This window comes from Nicotiana attenuata, chromosome 1 (genome assembly GCF_001879085.1).
Source record: "Nicotiana attenuata strain UT chromosome 1, NIATTr2, whole genome shotgun sequence".
In the NCBI taxonomy this organism is placed as follows: domain Eukaryota; kingdom Viridiplantae; phylum Streptophyta; class Magnoliopsida; order Solanales; family Solanaceae; genus Nicotiana; species Nicotiana attenuata.
In genome coordinates, this window is record NC_031989.1 from 51,148,274 (window position 1) to 51,169,996 (window position 21,723).

Sequence of the window (21,723 nt, forward strand, 5' to 3'; positions counted from 1 at the left end):
CTTTCAAAAAAAGGGTAGAAAATAAAGAAAAGGTATGCTTTTGTGAGCAATTACAGTTGTACCTTCTGAAAAAAATTGCCCTAACATATTTAAACAAAAAATCAAATTCATAGGAAAACACAATACTTTCATAAAAACAAGAAAATAAACATTACAAGTTCTACTTTCTACCGAAGTTAGAAACTTTAACATCGAAAAGAAAAGCAAGGAAAAAACATAAGTTAGAAAAACTCACATTACAGTCATCACCCAAGCGAGACCTTAGGTAAGGAAGTAGCTTCTTCCATTGCTGAACCGTTGTTCCATTAGCTCCTGCTCCAATAAAATCAAAACAGTAATCCCCAAATGCTTCTATTTAATTCCTTTATATTAATTCAGTTCATTTCATTCCAATATAAAAATAAAAAAGCACGTCATTCAACACCTTAATTCGAAGAAACAACAAAGACAAAATTTTAAGAAAGAAACAAAACCTCGGGGATTAACGACGAAGACGAGGTCACGGCGGCGGTGAAGGGAAGCGCCGCCACGGAGAGCCGTGCAGTCGGTTGAAGAGAGATCTGAAGCCATAGGCTGTTCTGCTCTGATTAAAGAAGGATTTCTCGCCATTGCAACTGCTACTATACCTTGATATATAATCATTCTTTATAGCAATAAATTTTTATATATACTCTACTAATTATAGTAAAGGCACACCTTTCTATGTGGGGTTGGGAGGTTTTTGATGAGGATAAAGAAAAAGAGTGATTAATAAAGCTTTTTCAAATGGTGATCAATGGGAGCGTTGAGAGTTGGAAAAAATGAAATGAGGGGTTTGCTTAGTTGTGTAATTACTGAATAATTTTTGGATTGATTACTGACTAATAGGCCTCTGTTTTTGAATTCTAATCCTTTATTGTGTCTTTTTTCACCTTTCAGACAACGAAAAGTCATTTCCAACAAAATGTTAGGATCAATGATTAAAAAGTTATCTATCGGATGGGATCTCTTTTGGACTTGTTGTCATTACTCAATGCTGGTTTGATTTAGGGATTGTAACATACGAATTATTTATTACTAAATTTTAATTCATGATAGTTCCTCCGGTCTAAAATAAGTGATTTTTTTTGATGTTTTCACACAAATTAAGAAATCCACCTTTAATATTAATTAGCAATAGAATTGACCATATTAACCTTTACTATCTCACATAAACACTCCTAACACATATTCCAACACCATTTACTTCAAGGACAATGTAGGAAAAAAATAATTAATTCATTCTTGAAATCTGGAAAAATCACTTATTTTGGACCACAAGAAAAAGATTAAAAAATTACTTATTTTGGACCGAAAGGAGTATATTAATTATTATTTCTTCGAATGCTCTTTAAATTCGTCAAAACTTATAAATTGTTCTGTTTTGCTAGAATTAGAGGTATACATCTTGGAACAGTGTCTTCTATTCAAGTGCTTTTTAATGCGAATTTATCACCGTATTTTTATTTTTAATTACGAAATATAAGAAAAACAACAACAACCCAGTAAAATCTCACGTGTGGATTTGGGTAGGATGGATCTTACCCCTATTCCGGAGGGGTAGAGAGGCTGTTTTCGAGAGACCCTCAGTTCAAGAAGACGAAAATAGATAATAGAATTTGTGACAGCAATTGTTGGTGAAATTACAAGTAATTACAGTTGAAAATAAGATGAAGAAAAATAAATAAATATTCTTCAGGCTGAGGCGCGGATATCTCGCTCTCTTTAAGGAGATTCAAGCCCACTGCAGCAAAGTCTTCACTGGTCCAGCAGTAATCTTCTTGACTCGTCTCCCCCAGGATACAACAGCCCGACAACGTCGTATGACTCGAACAAACTCTGGATAAGTTGTTGAGTCCAAAGCTCCACCCAAATGAACACCTTTCTTCAACAAAAATAATATTCTCTTTTGTAGAGAATAAGTTGGAGACTTATAGCCTGTTTGGCCAAGCTCCTAAAATCAGCTTATTTTGAGAAGTGCTTTTCTCAAAAGTGCTTTTTTAAAAAGTGCTTTTGGTGAGAAGTAGTTTGTGTTTGGCTAATTCATTTGAAAAGCACTTTTGAGCAGTAATTAGTGTTTGGCCAAGCTTTTGAAAACTGCTTCTAAGTGTACTTTTCTCAAAAGTGCTTCTCGGAAAATTGCTTTTGGAGAGAAGCTACTTTTTTCAGCTTCTCCAAAACTGCTTCTGCGTCTCCTCAAAAGCACTTTTTTCCTTCCAAAAGCTTGGCCAAACACCTCAATTTTTGGCCAAAAGTGCTTTTGGCCAAAAAAAGCACTTTTGGCCCAAAAAAAAACTTGGCCAAACAGGCTATTAGATTTTCTCTTCTCTGAACTCTCCTTTTCACTACACCAAGTTCACTTTTTTCATACACTCTACCATATTTTTCCCACACCAAACACAAGGAAGAAACACCACTATTTATAGGTGTAGAATTTCTTCCATGAAATAAATAACAAAGTAATGGCATAATAAAGTTATAGAACATGGTTGGTGGTTACAAAATTTAACATTTAGTGGGTAATTAGTGGTAGATCATGGCACCAGTGGTTTTAAGAGTTACACCAAAATAATGACCACTTTCTTGCCAATTTATAACCACTATCTCACAAGAAATAATGTACTTTAATATTATAATTTTAATATTAAAATGCACTAATACCAATTGCTACATTCATTTTAATATTAAATAAGAGAGTTTACCAGTTGAAGTGAGACTATTATGCATAATGAAGGTGTGCTCTGCATTGAACCTCCACTTAGTAAAACGACGATCTCTACTCCAGAGTCAGTACTGGTCTCAGACTTGAACTATGACTGCTTTAGGGAAATAAAGTATCACTGCTTACACATAATAATCAAGGTGTTGACGTGAGTTTTATTAGCCAACACATTACGGCCTTGTGTTATCCCGTTTTTCATGAGTGTTCTTGAGAACAAGCCTAATTCTCAAAGGAAGTGGCCTACTTCCACACTCACATAAGTAAAATCTGTCAAGGGTGCTCCTGTAACTCTAACACCCCACTCATACGAGCTACAAATTTTCATTAAGAGTTAATAAAACTCAACCTCGCAAACCATTACAGGATAAATGCACTTACATAATAGGGATGGAACAATAATAAAAACAGTGCATTTCAAATCATCATATGATTCGTTCTTCCCATTGAACTTGGTTATAGGATCTCTAGTCCCCAGGTTGGGTTTCCTCATATATGACTTATGAGCTTGTGGGCTTCAATCCCATCCCCCTCGATGTGCTCCAGACCCTTTATCTTGATAAGGCCTTAGTCAGTAGATTTGCAAGATTATCACAAGATTTAACATAATCAAAATGGTACCGCTTGTTAAATATGATCTCATAGTACTATGTTTTCTCGTTATAGGTATGGATTTACCATTGTAATAACGGTTCTGTACTCTATCAATTGCAGCGGTGCTATCACAATGAATTAAAATAGAAGCAATTGATTTTTCAAAATAAGGAATTTGAAATAATAAATCTCTCAACCAATTTGCTTCCTCACTAGCCGAAGCTAAAGCAATTCCACTCAGCCTCCATGGTAGAGTTAGCAATTATTGTTTGCTTTTTTGATTTTCAACAAATAGCACCACCTCCCAAAGTAAAAATATAACCTGTAGTAGAACAGGAATCACCAGATAAAGTGTTCCAATCTGCATCAGAAAAGCCTTCGAGTACAGCAGGATATTTTTTATAAAATAGGTTTTCGTACCAAGTAAATACCTCATAACTCTTGTTATGGCATGCCAATGTTCACTACCTGGCTTACTTGTAAACCTGCTAAGTACTCCTGCTGCGTATGCAATATTAGACAATCAGTCACATATCTCAAGCTTTCGATTAAGCCAACATATTCCTCTTGATTTATCACATCATTGTCGCTTTGTACAGGAAATAAGTGAACACTTGAATCAAAAGGGGTTACAACATGCTTACAATCAATAAAATTATATTTTTTCAAAATTTTCTCAACATAATGTGACTGGTCGAGGAAAATTCCATCACATGTTCTAGTAATTTTCATTCCAAGAGTGAAATTTGCCACATCCAAATCTTTCATGTCAAAATGGCTACTCAGCATGCTCTTAGTTTCTCCAATCGCATTCATGTTAGAGCCAAATATTAGCAAATCATCAACATAGAGGCAAACATTACATGTGAATTATTTCAAGACTTATGATAGATGCATTTATCACACTCTTTGATTTAATCAACTTTCACTCATGCATGAATATTCAAAATTTTCATGCAAGATTTTTTTTTTGGGGTAATTAACTTTTATTATTTACCAAAGAAATATTTACAGCACTTTTCAGAATCTGAATTTAGACATATGGCCCCAAATTCAGCAACTCATCTCATCACCTTTCACTTCTAGTTACATTCCTATGCTATGGATAAAAGTTTAATCTAGTCGATGTGTTATACAACTTTGACTTCGTACTACCTCTACAATGTACTTCTTGTATAATCATCCTCGTAACGTCTGTACTGCTCCTCTTCTTCTTCTGAAATATTCTGTAGTTTCTTTCCATCCAAATTTGGTATATAGCTGCTCCTAAAGTAAGCCGATATATCTCTGCTTGTGCTTGTTTTCCTGCTGCCTGTGTAACTGCCCAGCTAATTTCCGCCTCCCAGCCTTGTGTTTGTCTATTTATTCCCGCTCAGTAGTTTTTGCCATATACTTGCTGAAAATGTGCATTCATAAAACAGGTGCTGGTGGCTTTCTTCCTCCAAGTCACATAGCGAGCATGTTTGGCAGTTTATAATGCCCCAATTTGCTTAATCTGTCTTTTTGTGTACAACCTTTTCTGAACTGCCAAATATAGGATGAACAACCATTTTGGACATCCTTGATTGTTACAAACTAGTCGCCTCCAAGTTACTTTGTCAAATTCACCTCTCAATTTGTTATACATCATTCTTATGGAGAAGTTTTCACCATTCAGTACCTCAAGTCGATTGAGACCAGCTTCATCCAAGTACTTAGTGGCTTGTAATATCTTCCTTGTTATCCAAGCGGCTTGATTAACCTTTGTTTCCCATGGCATCTTCCCTTTCATATAATATTCATGGACCCATAGGATCCATAATCTTTCTTTTTTCTTATAGATGCTCCATAATTGTTTCAGAAGTGCAGCCTTGTTCCATATTATCATATCCGTTACATTTAATCCACCAATAGATTTTGGGAGGCAGATTTTCTCCCATGCTACCATAGCTTTCCCCTTCACATCTGTCTCCCCTGTCCAGAGAAATCTTTTGCAAATAGTTTCAATTCTTTGTAACACTGTTTTAGGGATTGGAAATACTTGGGCCCAGAATGATTGAACAGCTATTAATACACTTTTGATAAGCTGTAGTCTCCCTGCATATGACAAAAACTTGGTTGTCCAGCTAGTTATCCTTCCTAGCATTCTGTCTAGTAAAGGTTGGCACTACCCCATTGTAATCTTTTTATTGCTCAAAGGAACTCCAAGGTACCTGAATGGTAGTGTTCCCATAGAAAAACCTAGGATATGTTTGATCTCCTTCTGAATCTCTGGTGATACTCCCCCAAAATAGATACAACTTTTAGTTGGATTTGCAACAAGTCCTGAGACCTTTGAGAACTGCTGGAAGCATTCATTTAACATCCTCACCGATATCGCATCACCCCTGCAAAACAAAAGCAAGTCATATGCAAAGCTCAATTGGACCATTTGCAATCTTTCACACTTTGGGTGAAAATTGAAATCTGGCTTGTCCTTCAGTTGTTTGAGCAGCCTAGTCAAGTACTCCATTGTCAGCACGAACAAATACGGGGACATTGGGTCATCTTGTCTCGCTCCTCTCTTGGCTGCAAAAGGAGGTGTAGGACTTCCATTAATGCTAATGGAGTATGAGACTGTTTTTACGCATCCCATAATCCATCCTACAAACTTTCCAGGAAATCGCAACCCTGACAGCATCTGTTCGAGAAAAACCCATTCTATAGAATCGTACGCCTTCTGCATGTCTATTTTCACCATACATCTTGGTAAAACCCCTTTCTTGCCGTACCCCTTCACCAGCTCATGACTTAACAGAACATTATCGACCAACATTCTCCCAGGGACAAAGGTTGCCTGACTGTGATCAACTAATACTTCCATCATAGGTTGCAATCTTTTTGTTATCATTCTTGCCACAATTTTATACAAGATAGTACAACACGAAATTGGTCTGTACTCCTTGATTGAGGAAGTATTCTTCACTTTAGGTATTAAAGTTACTGAAGTAGTATTTATAGGTTTGTACATTGTACCTGTATCAAAATACTGTAATACTGCCTCAGTTACATCATCCCCTATAATCTTCCATGCCTTCTTAAAGAAGTATGCATTAAAACCATCTCCTCCGGGTGCCTTCATATCATCAATTCCATTGAGTGCTTGTAACACATACTCCTTATTGAATGGTTGCATAAGCTGTAGTTGTTGGCTTCTGTTCAGGATAGGCCCTTGCTGAAGGACTCTTGGGTGTACTGCTGGTAAGCTTTCAGTATCTGATCCCAAAAGCTCCTTGTAAAAGTCTATTATCTCCATTTGAATTTCCTTAGGGTTGTTTGTCACTTCTCCATTCTTTGTTTTAATCATTCAGATTTGGTTGTGAGTTCTTCTTCCTTTCATACTTGCAAAGAAGAAGCCAGTATTTGAATCCCCCAATCTGATGTTCTGAACTCTTGACTTGTGCTTAATTATGCTCTCTTCAACAAGATTCCACTTCTCAAGTTGCATTTTGAGATCCTTTTCCTTGTCAAACTTCTCTGAATTCACATTATCACCTCTCATATTACTTTGTAATTCTTCCAGTTCAGTTCTGACCTTGTGTAGCACCTCACTGGTCTTTGTTCTTGCATTCAGCTTCTTCATTGCTTTTCTAATTGTCTTCAAATTCTGCCATACTCCATTCATCTTTCCCTTTGTCCTTGCCCAAATTGTCATGTATTGTTCTTTCAAAGTCTGGGTGATCAGCTAAGTAGTTGAAGAACTTGAAAGGCTTTCTCCCACTATCAGCAGGTATCTCTACCTCAAGCCTCAAAGGTGAGTGATCTGAAAAATGAGGATCCAGTATTTGAACCTGTAAAGGGGGCATAGTAATCATCCAATCAGCGTTGAAAATTGCTCGATCAATTCTACTATACACATGGTTATTGATCCGTGTATATATGTCCTTCCGACCGTTGGCAATTCATTCATCTTGCATTCTTCCATGAACTCTTTGAAATCCTTAGTTTCATGTGCTTGGACTTCACTTCCATACCTTCTATCCTCAGCATTAATTATGGAATTGAAATCTCCTATGATCAGCCATGGGCTTGTTATTTTCACATTCAAATTCCTTAGCTTAATCCACATCTCCCTTCTAGTGTGTATTGTGTGTAACCCATACACAGCTGAAAATTGAAACTCTGTTGTCTTTGTTTTCACTAGTCCATGGATCACTTGATCTGATGTATCCATGACAGTGAACTGAATCTCCTCCGGATTCCACACTATCCATATTCTATTTCTTGGCCCATGTCCTGCATTAGTGTACCATTTCCAGTTTGGTACAATTTTATTCATAATAGTATCCATTTTATTATCTTCTACTCTAGTTTCACTAATTGCAATTAAGTTAACTTTATATTTCTTTAATATCTCCTTCATCTCCTTGTGCTTAAACACCTTATTGAAACCCCTCACATTCCAGGTAACTATTGGCATATTTGAGGATGATGGTCATTCCTGTTTCCCCTTGTCTCTCCACATGTCCCTAGACTAGTCTGAATATGTTGCTTTGAGCTTTGTCCCCCAGGTTTTCCTCCTTCAACTAGCATCTTGAAACCACTCAACACTGTTATATGGCTACCATTCTGAGGAATCTGTGGATTTTTTGTTGCTGATTGACCCCTCACTTCTCTCCAATCTCCAGCATCATCATCAACTCCTTGCTGTATCGTTTCATGGCTGAATTGTTTTTTCTGTTTCATTGATCTGCAAACTCTTGTTATTGTCTATGTTTCCAACAATCTTCCATTCTGTTTTCTGCTGATGCTATTTCATCCTCTGTTATGGCCCTGGCTTATTCTCATTCTGGTTTTGCTTTTCTGTTTGACATTTGTGTCCTATTTGTAAGCATTTAGGACAGCATATCGGCTTCCAATCATACCATAATGCTTGTTCAAACATCCTTCCTTGTGGATCCTTCACCTTAACACTGTTTGGCAATTCTCTTGTAACATCTATTTCCACAAGTATTCTAGCATAGGAAATTCTGGTTGAATTAGTAGTACAATTATCTGCATACAAAGGTAGACCAGACCACTTCCAATTTTGCTCAAAGCTATAGGACTCCAACAGCTTAATGGAAGGTTTGGTAGTTTCACCCAAATTGGAATAGTTTTCAATTCTTCCTTATCAAAATTAAAATCACTGGTCCAAGGCTTCAAAATTATCGGCCTATTGTTCATCATATGAGGACCTACACATAGCAATTGACTCTTGTCTTCCTCAGAACTGAAATTTATCACAAAGTATCCTGCATTGTGATAATATATTTTTGGTTTAGTCTCAAAGTTCCCTTGAGCTGCAACATACCTTTCCATTGCTGCAATTGTAGGTGTGCCTCCAACCATATACCCAATTAACGCAAACTTCCATTTCTCATTCTCAGTTTTCACATCTGTCTGTGTTAATTCTGCAACCTTCTCCCCATTTATTATTGTTGGTGGAACAAATCGAAGCTCCATTCCCTTAGTAGCCAATTTATTTTCCTCTACCATATTTGCCCATGTTCTTCCTCCATTTTCCTTATGCTCCAGTTGTAGCCTCCGTTGCGTGTTTCCTTTTCCAGCTACCATCTCCAAAGGCCGTTCTTTTTTGTCTCCTCCCTCTCCACTAGATTGATTCCCAATTAAGATAGTATTTGGTCCCATAGTAGTCGGCGTGTTCTCATTATTCAGTGGCGTCTTAGTCCCTTCTACTCTTATTGGTAACACTGGCCATATTTCTGAAGCTGGTTTCTCCTGCTCTTTTCCTTTTGTCTGTGCCCTCTGTGTTTTTTGTGCTCCTTCATTACTGCTTCCTGCTTCCTTGGCTCCACTTGCTCCAATTGGAGTGGTGGCTTTGATTTCCTTCGCTTCCATTAATACCGGTGGTGCTGTGAGAATTTCCCCTTGTTGATTAGGGGTAACATTGATTTCCACTGTAACACTTCTTCCCTCGGCAATTTTAATTTCATCTTTCTGAACGTTTTTATCATTTTTTGCTGGCCGTCCCCTTCCCAGTTTTTCGGTGGGCGTACGTTAGCTTTCACGTTAATCGTGCGCTGAGAGAAACTGCTAGAGAGAGAAACGTACGAGCTCCCAGTTTATTATTATTTATCCCCACTATTTTCATAATTATGAAAATTCAAAATTATAAATAATATAATCACATACTCATAAAAATATAAGGTAAATTATTATTTTTACCTTTGCCCCGCTTGAGTTAACCATATAATTTTTTTTTACCTTTCAATCTCATAAAGAGAGTGAACTTCTGTTTTGATATTCGCTATTTTTTCAACAGCATAAAAAATTGAATCTCCTTAAAATTGTTGGTGAAATTACAAGTAATTATAGTTGAAAATAAGACGAAGAAAAATAAATAAATATTCTTCAGGGCGAGGCGCGGATATCTTGCTCTCTTTAAGGAGATTCAAGCCCGCTGCAGCAAAGTCTTCACTAATCCAGCAGTAATCTTCTTGACTTGTCTCCCCCGGGATACAACAGCCCAACAACGTCGTATGACTCGAACAAACTCTGGACAAGTTGTTGGGTCGAGAGCTCCACCAAAATGAATACCTTCCTTCAACAAAAATAATATTCTCTTTTGTAGAGAATAAGTTGGAGACTTATTAGATTTTCTCCTTCTCTTAACTCTCCTTTTCACCACACCATGTTCACTTTTTTCATACACTCTACCATATTTTCCTCACACCAAACACAAGAAAGAAACACCACTATTTATAGGTGTAGAATTTCTTCCATGAAATAAATAACAAAGTAGCGGCATAATAAAGAGCCTGTTTGGATGGGCTTGTTTTAAGTGACTTTTAAGCCAAAATAGCTTTTAAGCCATAAGTTAGGAATTCTAGCTTTTTGCTTTTGGCTTGTTTTTGTCATTTTAGCTTAAAAACAAGGGCTTAAAAGCCTTTTTTACTTTATCCAAACCCTACAGAATGGCTTAAAAGCTATTTTGGTTTAAAAGCACTTAAAACAAGCCAATCCAAACGGGCTCAAAGTTATAGAACATGGTTGGTGGTTATGAAATTTAACATCTAATGGGTAATTAGCGGTAGATCATGACACTAGTGGTTTCAAGAGTTCCACCAAAATAATGACCACTTTCTTGCGAATTTATAACCACTATCTCACAAGAAATAATGCACTTTAATATTATAATTTTAATATTAAAATGCACTAACACCAACAACAACAAAGATCAAAAAAATAATATAAGCACCGTAGGAAACAGAAAATAGATAAAAAAACAATAACAACAACCACAAAACTAGGAAATACCAGAAAAATGAGAAGAAGAAAAAAATTAGAAAATGATCCTTCTTTCACCATTTTCGTGCTCTTCATCTGCACAAACTCTGGTTAAATAAGTCAAAAATCATATGTACAATCAACTGTGAAATATATTTATCACGGTATTTTTATATTTTACTACTAAGCAAATGTGTTTAGTTGGCATAAGTCTAAGTAAGAGAGCTGATTTTATAAACTTGTGCAAGTTAAAATGTCAACTTTTGTATTAAGCTTCCTAAACTAATGTTATTCTAGCTAAAAATGTACCTCAAAATATATTTTTCTAATTTGATGAAAATAATTTCTGCCATAAAGATAAAATTGGCTTTCTTTAAAGTTTCATTTCCTTTTACTTCTCTACTAGTAATATTAACTTGTATATCACATGCCAAATTCTTAACACAATCAAAATTTTAATAAATTTTCTAGATAACATTTGTTACAGTAGAGCAAATACACCTTTTTTTTATCTTATAAAACTATTTTTTATTTTTTATTTTTAAGTAGGCAAAGTCATCTCCTTGGTCCCGTTTTTGATAGAAGAACAGAGAACCCCTCCAGCCTTGTCTCTCTCATCTTCTCCTCCTCCTCCTCTCCATATATACGACTATATACATACATATATACACACGTCTACCTATGCGAACATATACGTATAGATTTATGTATCTATCGCAATCAATTGAACGATTTTGAATTTGCACCCCAAGCCCCTCTCTCTTGATCCAGGTAGAATCATCAACCCTAGCTTCGCAAAAAAAAGAAGATCAATTTCAACATCAGTTTACGAAGGAAAATCCTATATTTTGCGAATCGTACTGAGCATTACCTGCTTGTATATAATCCCGAGAGAAAGGAAAGAAAAGAGGTTGTAGGCAATATTAGGTTTTGCATTGTTTATATCAGGAGGTGGAAGTTGAATTGAAAATAACTGAGCTGATTTTTTCGTATATTTTGCTGGATCGAAGCTCAAATTACTGTTGGGTAGCTGTGTATAATTCGTTTCCGGTTTCATTTGAATGGAAGTTTCTGGAATTTAGATAGGTGCTGACATTGGATTGATGTTTTAGGAATTTGGTATTGGTTTGATCATGTTATAAATTTCGGTCCTTTATTGCAAATTTGGATTAGTTGGAATGTTATTGGATCGCTTTTCTTCTGGGGGTTGATTTGAAAGAATTTTTGTAGAAGATGGACTTGAATCTCGTTTATTATTGTTGACTGATTTCTTGTATCAAGTTTTTTTTTGTGGGTGAAGTATAGCTGGTGCACAAGTTGTTTTACGTGGTATTGCACAATGAGCTTGGAGAATGAGGATCGAAGCTCCACCGACCACGTTTCTGAAATTGGTGAAGTCCGGAAGTAATGATTTAACTTTCTTGTTCCATTAATTACAGGGCCAGTTGCAGCTTATTCTATTTTCTTGGAGGTGTTGGTCTGTTATCATTTTTGTTTATTAACTTTTTAAAATGCGAATGTTCTTTGCGATGACCCAGGCATTCAAAAGTATCGTATACAAGAGAGTTTCTTTTGTCACTCAGTCAACTGGAGATTTGCAAGAAAATACCAACTGGGTTTGATCAGTCGATCCTGAGGTAAGAGTGTTTGCATAACGTGCCATTTGCTTGAAATTTAGGAGCAATTAATGTTTTACTCTCCCATATTTTATTGGTATTGCTCTATTAGGTAGTTTTATTTTGGTCGGCATGGAAAGGATTAGTAATGTGCATTTTACTATTTAAATAGTGAGCTTGAGGACACCTCACGTGGCATACAAGACCGCCAAAGAATACCTGGAAGCTTGCCCTCTCAAGGTTTCAGACGTAGTGATTATAGTTCGTCTCCACCTACTCGTGGGGATTCTGATGGCAATTCAAGAGGCATTTATGGAAGATGGGAAAGCCGTTCCTCTGGGCGTAGTGATCGAGATAGTGATACACAATCAGATAAAGATTCCGGTAAAGCTGATATTCTTTCAGATATAGCTGTTGTCTATGTTATACTTGATTTTTTCAATTCCGAATACATATTTGTATTCTATGTATTATTAATGGGTTGTAAGATTACTATGGTGGTTGCATAGCATTTCAATCCATGATTGTAAAATTTACTGCCCTGAGACCACAGACTAGGCATTACATATCCCCTATCTACTTTGTAGTAGAGTTGATTCTTCCGGTGCAGAATTGGTCCTTTGGAAGGGGAGCTTTGGCGTAACTGGTAACGTTGCTGCCATGTGACCAAGAGGGCATGGGTTCGGGCCGTGGAAACAGCCTCTTGCACGAATGCAGGGTAAGGCTGCATACAATGGACCTTTGTGGTTCGGCCCTTCCCCGGACCCCGCGCATAGCAGGAGCTTAGTTCATCGGGCTGCCCTTTAGAATTGGTCCTTTGCATGATCCTAGGCCGTCCAACATAACACTTGGGGTCAAATACGCTTTGTGCCTAACCATAACATAAAATGAAGCTTATTCATGAAACACAATTACGTGGGAGAATACCTTGAGAAAAAACTGCCGCTCCCATAAGACTATTCTGTCTCTTCTTTGGTGTATCCAGAAGCTCTTGGGAAGTTGAAATTTGACAAATTATATATGCTTTCATTACCTGCACGAACAAAGATAGAACTGCAGAATCAATTAGCCAGAAGTGTTGAGGAGGACATGTGGTGGAGCTAATATTAAGATATATTCAACACCTTGGCTATTAAATAGGTATTCAATGTCTGGAAGATATTCTAATTGGTTAATTGGAGCCAAACATCGGGAAAAGGTGAAATTTTGTGTTTAGTTGGAAGCAGATGACTAAAGGTTCAGGCCTTTTGATGTGAAACATCCGAGGTGGAGTTGCTGTAACTATTAATGAGGCCTTTGCCCCCGATTGATGGGTCCTTCCTGTTTGTGATCTCATAATGAAGCTAATGTAAGTGTCTGTCCCTGAGTAATAGTGAAATACAAAGGCCATTAATGTGAATAACTGGGACTAATCTTCACAACCAACTAATGTAGAAAGCTCGGGCTAAGAATCATATGGAATGTTAAAGGTTATTTAATATCTAAGGTTTTCCTAGAGGTTTTCTTTAGTAAATAGTAAATATCACTTGCTAAAGACATGGATGTCATATTATCTTCATGTTACAAGGATTTACTATAAAAAAATAGTGATTTAGGACAAAGGTGTGAGCCTGAATAACTAGAGAGGTCCTGTTAGGAACATCATGTTGTACGTGTCTCGTCTGCCAAGCTTGGTGATTCAGGTACCACCGTCAAATGAGTTATCGGAGGGTAACAGTCCAGGAGTATTGATGCAATCTAAACATAATGCGAGCACACTAACCGCACAAGTAGCACAACGCAGAAAAAGTGTTCATCATATGAAGATTATATTATATGTACGATTTCTTTTAAACCAAAAGAGGATTATGTTACATATACTATCAAGAATTTTTTTTTCTTATATTTGTTATTTGAGAAACAGATTTAGTTGTGAAGATCAAGATCTACTGACTGTTTTGAACAATTAAACTGGTATGTGCAAAGTAGAAAGGAAATGAGACGGTGTAAAACTTAAGAGTAATGTCATGAAGAATAATGTCGGAATCGACTTTTCCAAGACAAATGCTAAGGTTAACAAGTGTTGGAATGTCCCACGTTGGTTGAGGAATGAACTGTTGTCTCCTTATATTTTCTTTAGCAATTCTCACCTCATGAGCTAGTTTTTTGGGTTGAGTTAGGTCAAAGTTCCATTTTCTTAACTTGGAATCAGAGCCAAACCTATCCTTTTGCTCAGTTTACCCAATGTAGGGACCCTATCCACGCTCCAAATGTCTAGCGTTGCGCATGTAGGGGGGTGTTAGAATGGTCCACCATAGTTGAGGGAATGAACTATTGTCTCCTTATACTGTATGGCCTTGGGCAATTTGTTCATTTTATGCGCATGTGCATGTGGGTACTAAATGGTAATTTTCCCTTTAAGAAATTTATTTAGCGACATTTTATACAGATCCTGTTAGACGCTACGGGAATCAAGCACGCCGCACTTGGCAGAGTTCTGAGCATGATGGGCTTCTTGGAAGTGGTTCATTTCCCAAGCCATCTGCATATGCATCTGGAGTATCTGCAGCTAAGGTCCGAGCAAGTGATAACCATCAGCTTAATAGGAGCAATGAGCCATATCATCCTCCTCGCCCTTATAAGGTGAATTTTCACTTTATCATTGCTGTCCAACATGATGAGCACTTGCTTGATCTGCTGCATTTGTCCCATCATTTCAGATTATGCTTTAAAGATCTTTGAGAAGAATTTAACTTGTGTCAATTTTATTCTTGCGATACCTTCAGGCAATGCCTCATTCTCGTAGAAACACTGATGCATGCAATGATGAGACCTTTGGTTCAATTGAGAGTGCAAGTGAGGACAGAGTGGAAGAGGAAAGGAGGAGAAGAGGTATTACCTCTTTCAGTAATATCATGCATGGCTCTTACGGTGCTATATATATGTATGCAACTTTGATGAGTTTGTGGACGATTGAGTTTTGATTGACTTTCTCTCAGCTTCTTTTGAGTTGATGAGGAAGGAACAGCAGAAGACTCTTCAAGATAAGCAGAAATCAAATCCAGAGAAGCCTACAGCTGAGTATGACTCGGACATTTCAGTACTGCTGGAAAATAATAAAAAGGATAGGAGGCTTCTGGACAAGAATGCTGAAGTAGATATAACGACCAGCCAACCTTGCGCAAACAATGAATCTGGAAAATCATCTTCCTTTTCACAGAATCTCCCATCTAGACCACTTGTGCCCCCAGGCTTCAAAACCACTGTTTCAGATAAGAATTCTGGCTCAGCAACTTTGAACCATTCATGTTTGACAGAGGTATTTACTTGTACTTCCCTTAGTTTGTCTTCTGTAGAATATAGTTGCACATGAGCCTCAGCTCAGGTGCATCATTATTGGAGAGGAAGTAATCCACTCTGCATTGTGCATTAATTAGCCTGGTGAATCCACTAAGCATTGTACATTTTATTGGCCTGACTTTTAGCTATATTTTCCTCCCTCCCTATCCTAATGATGGACTTTAGGAAACGGAGCCAAGGGGCAGCTGTGGGAAACTGGGAATTGATGATTCTTCTTCCATCTTTGCTCTTTTCTTATTTAATTTACATTATATAAGACCCCATCCCCAAAGCCCTTTTTTATAATGAAGAAATCCCTTGAATTTTGTTTGAATGGCACTAAGGGGTCGTCCATCTAAACTAGCTCTAGGTTCTGAAGCCCTCAAAGTAAGTGATATTGTCTATGCTTCTCTTGTCTTCCTCTCTGCTTCAATATATAACCCTTTTTTCCTGAAGCTCAATATTCAGGGAGAGACAGGTTTAATGCACTTTTTCGTTCATTGTTCATCTTTTCAAGACGAGCTAGAGACTGTGTGAAATATATACAGATCTCTGTGAGTTGCAATTTTTTTTTTTTTGTTTCTAATTTTTTTCTTTTTGGAAAATAATATTTTATTAACCAACTGGAAGTATTACAACGAAAAAAAAAAACTGCAGAACTACATTACAGTTTCAGCAGAACACAACTTTCTCTCCTTAACTTCAGACCCTGGCTAAACACTAAATAGGATTAAAATTCAGGTTTTGCAACTTCTTCGCTATCTTAGGTTTTCGATAGAAGATCTCCTGAACAATAGTTTTGATGATATGCTCAGTACTCCTGCTTTTTCCCTGGAAAATTATCAAATTTCTTTCTTTCCAAAGATGATACACAGTTACAATTTTCTTCTACCTTTTGGGGCTGTCTTCAGCAGTAGGTGATAGACTGCTGTTAGGCATCCTAATCCTTAATAATGTTTAATAGCTTAGTTTAGTCCCCCCTCTCTCTCTCTCTCTCTCTCTCTCTATATATATATATATATATATATATATATAAAATAGATCTTCATGAATCCAAATGATATTTTCTTTAATTGCCTGCTCTTCATATCACTTCAACAGATAGGAAAACATGAAACTGAAGAAATTCTATTGGAAGCCAAATCCGACGCCCAAAATGGTATCTGTCAGAGCTTAGAAAGACAAAGTTCCCGAGAAATTAGTTCGAGTGATCAACTTGAACGCAAGAGTTTGCATGCTTCAATTCTGAAGAAGAATGACCAAATTGTGAAATTGTCAGTGAACTCAGATGATTCTGACAGGAAATTTAGCATGGAAGATCATTCACGCCGGACTTCAACCCTAGATTTAAACGAGCCTGCAATTTTGGAACTCAGTGCCCAGAATTCAGGGGGCAAATTTGTTGCGGAGTCCAATATCAACCATTCAATATCCATCCTGGATAAGATTTTTGGAAGTGCCATTGCAAATCTCACCGACTCTGATGCTCCAGTTACGGTAAATTTTGTTCATGCTTTATGACTCGGTGTGCTATTTGAATCTCGGTTTGTTATTCCTAATGCAATCCTGTGAAGCCCCATGACCCCGTCCTTTTGCAGTTCACCTCAAATTTCTTCATGTTTTCCAAACCACGTAGATTGAAATGGGTTATTATTTTGGATGATCATAATGTTGTACATAGATTCATGAGTAATTCATTACTGGACTTGCCATTGTTTTCATGAATCCTGAGTGGTAACATGTCATTTCATCCACACCAAAGATTATGACAGTATCCTTAACATAGGAAAACAATTTTAAAGACGCCCTATTATGACTGGGATTGGTGCAGGAACATATACAATCAATAGGATGGATGTTTTCTTTTATTTTTAATGTGATCTGCACAAATGCTAGAGATCAGCTTGTCTGTTTGTTTTCCTCTTTTACTGTCGAAGAATATTTAATAAATATTCAGACTTATTTAGTCGTCAAAACTTCTCACTTTCTGGCATCCGTTCTAACTAGTTATTTTTTGGCTCGACCATGTTGTCCAGAATGAAGATAGTAAGCCTAATGACAAATTAGACCCCAAAGCTGTTCAGTCATCAAAATTTGCTCATTGGTTTTTCGAAGAAGGTATATCCGTTTCTTTTTTGTTTCCCCCCTGGGTTTCTTACTGAATCCTATCAAAATCTCTTGAAATCTTATGTAGATGGTCTCATCTCATTTATGTCGTTGCAGAAAGGAAGCTGGAAGATGATTCTTCATCAAGTAGGCCTAGTGATTTGCTTGCATTAATTGTTGGTGGTGATAAAAACAGAAAGCAACCCTTTGAGGGTAATACTTCAGAACAATTACCATCAGAATTCTCCTATAAAAGTCTTGAGCCTACAAGTAAGTTTGTCTCGGATTTACCTTCTTCACCGCTTGGCGGGCCTGAGCTTGTGTATAAGTCCAGTAAAAGGGAGGCAGCGCCGACGATCCTTACTTGTGAAGACCTTGAGCATACAATGTTGTCAGAGTTCAGCGAAAAAAAGTCTAATTCACAGCCACAAGGCTGGAGTACTAATCGCACAAAGACTGAAAAACCTGTAAATGTGGATAGCCAGGCATCTCAGCACCTCCTTTCATTATTACAGAAGGGGCCAAATCTTGGAAATGTGACACAGAGGTCCAATGCTGGCATTGAATCATTGGAGGCACATGGTGAGACTACCGTGCAAGACAGATCTAAGAAGGAAGATAACAATAGTCATGCTTCAGGGAATACACTTACTCTTGAATCACTTTTTGGAACTGCTTTTATGACGGAATTACAATCTGCACAAGCTCCAGTTTCAGTTCAGAGGATTTCAGTTGGTTCTGGACTACATGATTCTCAGGAAACTCAAAAGTCGTCATTGCCTAGTTCTGATGATACCCTTTCTTCTTCGATAATTGATGATATTGGACTGAGAGGAGCAACGAAGGAGAATAACGTCTTACCTTCAAATTGCAGAGATCACCCAAAGCTGGATAAGGCAGAAAACTGGTTGGGATTCAATGATTCTTCGTTTGAAGTCAACTCCTTAAAGCGCCAAACTGAAGCGATGTCCAGAAATGGTGATTATCGGGCTGGTGAATTTCGTCTACCTGAAGGAGAGAGCTTATTTAGTGTTGGTGATCCTTTGGTATCCCAGGTCCCAATGCCAGCAGGAAATATGAGTAAAGGTGACCTGGTGACTGTTAACTCAGTTGGCAGTGATCAAAGGTCTTTGGTGGGTCCAGGGGCACTACCCTTTCCACGAGTTTCTCATGACCAGATTGAGTCTGAGATGCTTTTTCACCATCTTCGTGCTCAACCATCATCTTCTCAGTTTCATCCTTTGCAAATGAGTCAAGGGAAACCATTACTTCATCCATTGGATTCTCGTCCTGCACATTTGAACTCTCAGATTTTCTCTGGTCCAGAGGGCATGATTCGGCACGATGCTCTTCCTGGTCATCAGTTTGCCGGAAGTATGATGAGACCTCCATTTCACCATCCGAATGCTAGGGTGACAGGATTTGATCTTCCTGCTCATCATCCTATGTTGCAGCAGATGCAAATGTCTGGGACTCACCCCCCTCATCTGCTACATGACCGTCTGAACGGTGGTCCAGTTCCTTCACATTCCAGTAATCAGGCTGCTGGCTTTGTGCATGAAGTTAACCCGATGCAAGGGTTCCCTTTTACGTCTCACCAAGTCAACATTAATGGACTTGGGATGCAAGCTCCAGGTAAAGCCTTGATGTGCCGTCTCTACTGCTCTATGTCTGTGTCTTGTTCTTCTATGGCTTACACCTCAATATTATGTTGCTCTTCTCTGATCTTGCTCAAGTTAAAGCAAAGAGTTTCTTGATCTTTGCAACAGCTTCTGCTTATTTCTTAGTTCTACTATCGCAATGTTGATATTGCTTTCTTTCCTGCTATCCCCTGTCTGCACCATCTCACTAACATGGTTTACTGATGGCAAAGACATAAGCCTGAATTGCAGCTTGTTAGGATTTTTACTCCTTTAGTTACTGCCTCCATACACCTAACCAGTGGCGGAGGCAGGATTACCGCCAAGGAGGTTCAAAAAAGAAAAAAGTTAGAAAGGTTGTAGCTAGTGGGAATAGAACCAATGACCTTTCAAAGATTTTGAACTCCCTTGACCACTAAGCTATGCTTTTGGGCTGTGTTAAGGGGATTCAAAACATAATATATAAAGGAGAAAAAACAGATTTTGCCTTTTATATACCGTGTAATTTTTCGGCAAAGGGGTTCGGGTCAACACCCTTCCGCCCCCCTAAATCCGCCCCTGCACCTAACTGTTAAATGTATTTCCACAACTTACTCATTTTTCGAAGGTCTCTTTCCTGTTAGGCTTTGAGTTGTTATCAAGTCGAAATTTATGATTAACATGACCAAGTGGTATGCTTTCCATCAGTAGCCTTAGCTTGCCTTGGAAAACCTGTAGGTTAGTAAATCATTTCTCCTCAAAGGAAGTAGGTATCTGCTTATTCTTTTTCCTTTCCTTTCTGCAGAGTGGTTTTCATGGTATACTGGTGTTACTACTCTGCCCCCCCCCCCCCCCAATTGCTACAAATTACTCTGTCTGCTTTTGAGGCTTGAACAAGTAAAATGCTATCCCCATGGCCACTTCTTTTATGGATGCTGTCTCTCAAGATTTATACCCTGCTGAATATCATTGGACGCTAAAAATCTAGAACATATTAGGATATATTGTGCACATATCATGCATTCTTAAAAAGGGTTTGCACTTAGTCCTTTAATTGGTGCTACTTTTCTGATTGAGGATGAATACTCTATCGATGTTCTACACTGTTCGAGTTTACATTATATTCTTTTCGTCCTCAGGGCCAGATATCAACAGCAGAAACAATCATCCTGAGGCCCTGCAAAGGCTTATTGAGATGGAGCTTAAGGCTTCAAAGCAGAATCACACTTTTCCTGCTGGGCGTGGACGGGGGATGTACGGTCACGAGCTTGACATGGGATTGCGATATAGATAGTTGGCCATGTAAGGTTAACATTTTTCATGTGGTACTCATTTACCATCACCTATGTGCAAGTATTTGGTAAACATATCAGGGGAACTGACATAAGTCTTAGATCCTACTTTCTGGGTACTTTGGGAGGGGGGTTAGTGTCATCTACATACGCCAGTGAGGAGTGGCTGAAAAGGGCCTCTGTATCGACAACTCTTAATATATTGTGCAAACATGGTTGTGCAAATTGTTAGTTCATATTGATCTTCCTTGTGTTCCTAATTTGGTTGTTGCCTGCTCTCCTGCTCTCTTCCCTTTTCTTGGACTTCTTTTTATTTTTCTGTCGTCACTGAAATCCTCATTATAGTACTGGAAGGCTTAACTAATTTCAAAGTGGTTGGACTTGGTTCTTGAAGAGTCGTTTACAATTTCAATTCTTGTACATTTTCTTCCCAGTACATCTTAAAAGTACTACTAATAGTTTGATTTGATTTCTAAACAATGCTATTGAAGTAAAAAATGTTCTAGTTAAGAGTAAGGAAGTAAAATATTTATTTTAACTGAATAATTGACGAATTATCTTCCCTATGATTGATCAACAAACGTCCCCGTTTTAAGTTTTATTAGGTAAAACATAGTATTATCAAGTAAGAAAGAAAAATTAGACAGATTGCCACATTCTCTACGTCCTTACCCGGTTACCCCTCTTCTTTAGTAAGATATTTCTTCGTTAAATTATTTTCTTTAACGAATAACTGTAAGGTTTCCCCAAAGGCAATTAATTATCCAAGACTCCAATGTCTAGTGCAATAATGAATAATCACAATTCAACGAGGTGAATTTATATACAGTAATATGGCCGTTTTCGATATAAAGCTTGCCCCAGCTGATGGCCTTTTTCATCCCATTTACGCCCCCACCAAAATTTGTTACTCCTTCATAACATTTTCCTTCATCATAAGGTGGAAAAATTACCATTATTATTACATTTCCTCTACTGAGGCTTGAATGTATATTTAATATAAATATACTTCCTTCGCCTAAAAGGAAATTACAATGTTACTATTTGAGGAGTTATTTTTTTTTTAATTGTGACTTTTTCAAACATTATTTAAATACAAAAAATTTGCAATTTATTTTTTTGGATAGTTTCTATATGTTAATTATACTTAAATCTTTTACTTTTGCGAAAATATAAATTCACATTGAAAATTA

At 37.5% G+C, this 21,723-nt stretch overlaps 2 protein-coding genes across 5 annotated transcripts in view; one reads left to right on the forward strand and one right to left on the reverse strand.

Moving 5' to 3' along the window:
- Nucleotides 1-892, reverse strand: part of LOC109226459 (sphingoid long-chain bases kinase 2, mitochondrial) — a 5,205-nt gene extending 4,313 nt beyond the window's left edge. Inside the window, exons 1-2 of the mRNA XM_019391219.1 lie at nucleotides 474-892; nucleotides 236-312 (exon numbers count right to left, since the gene is read on the reverse strand). Coding sequence (XP_019246764.1) covers nucleotides 236-312; nucleotides 474-642 — 246 coding nt within the window. The 5' untranslated portion in view covers nucleotides 643-892. The remainder of the gene's footprint in view (nucleotides 1-235; nucleotides 313-473) is intronic.
- LOC109226469 lies at nucleotides 11,136-20,790 on the forward strand. Of its 4 annotated transcripts, none has more exons than XM_019391229.1 (11): nucleotides 11,142-11,350; nucleotides 11,861-11,983; nucleotides 12,118-12,216; nucleotides 12,368-12,579; nucleotides 14,624-14,817; nucleotides 14,961-15,066; nucleotides 15,174-15,493; nucleotides 16,615-17,010; nucleotides 17,550-17,631; nucleotides 17,737-19,254; nucleotides 20,378-20,790. In XM_019391229.1, exons 2-11 carry the CDS (start codon nucleotides 11,919-11,921, stop codon nucleotides 20,530-20,532), a joined length of 3,147 nt encoding a protein of 1,048 aa, XP_019246774.1. In that variant the 5' UTR covers nucleotides 11,142-11,350; nucleotides 11,861-11,918; the 3' UTR covers nucleotides 20,533-20,790. The 4 variants fall into 4 exon arrangements, with proteins under 4 accessions (XP_019246797.1, XP_019246774.1, XP_019246782.1 ...); XM_019391237.1 differs by having other exon boundaries at nucleotides 11,880-11,983; XM_019391244.1 differs by having other exon boundaries at nucleotides 11,885-11,983.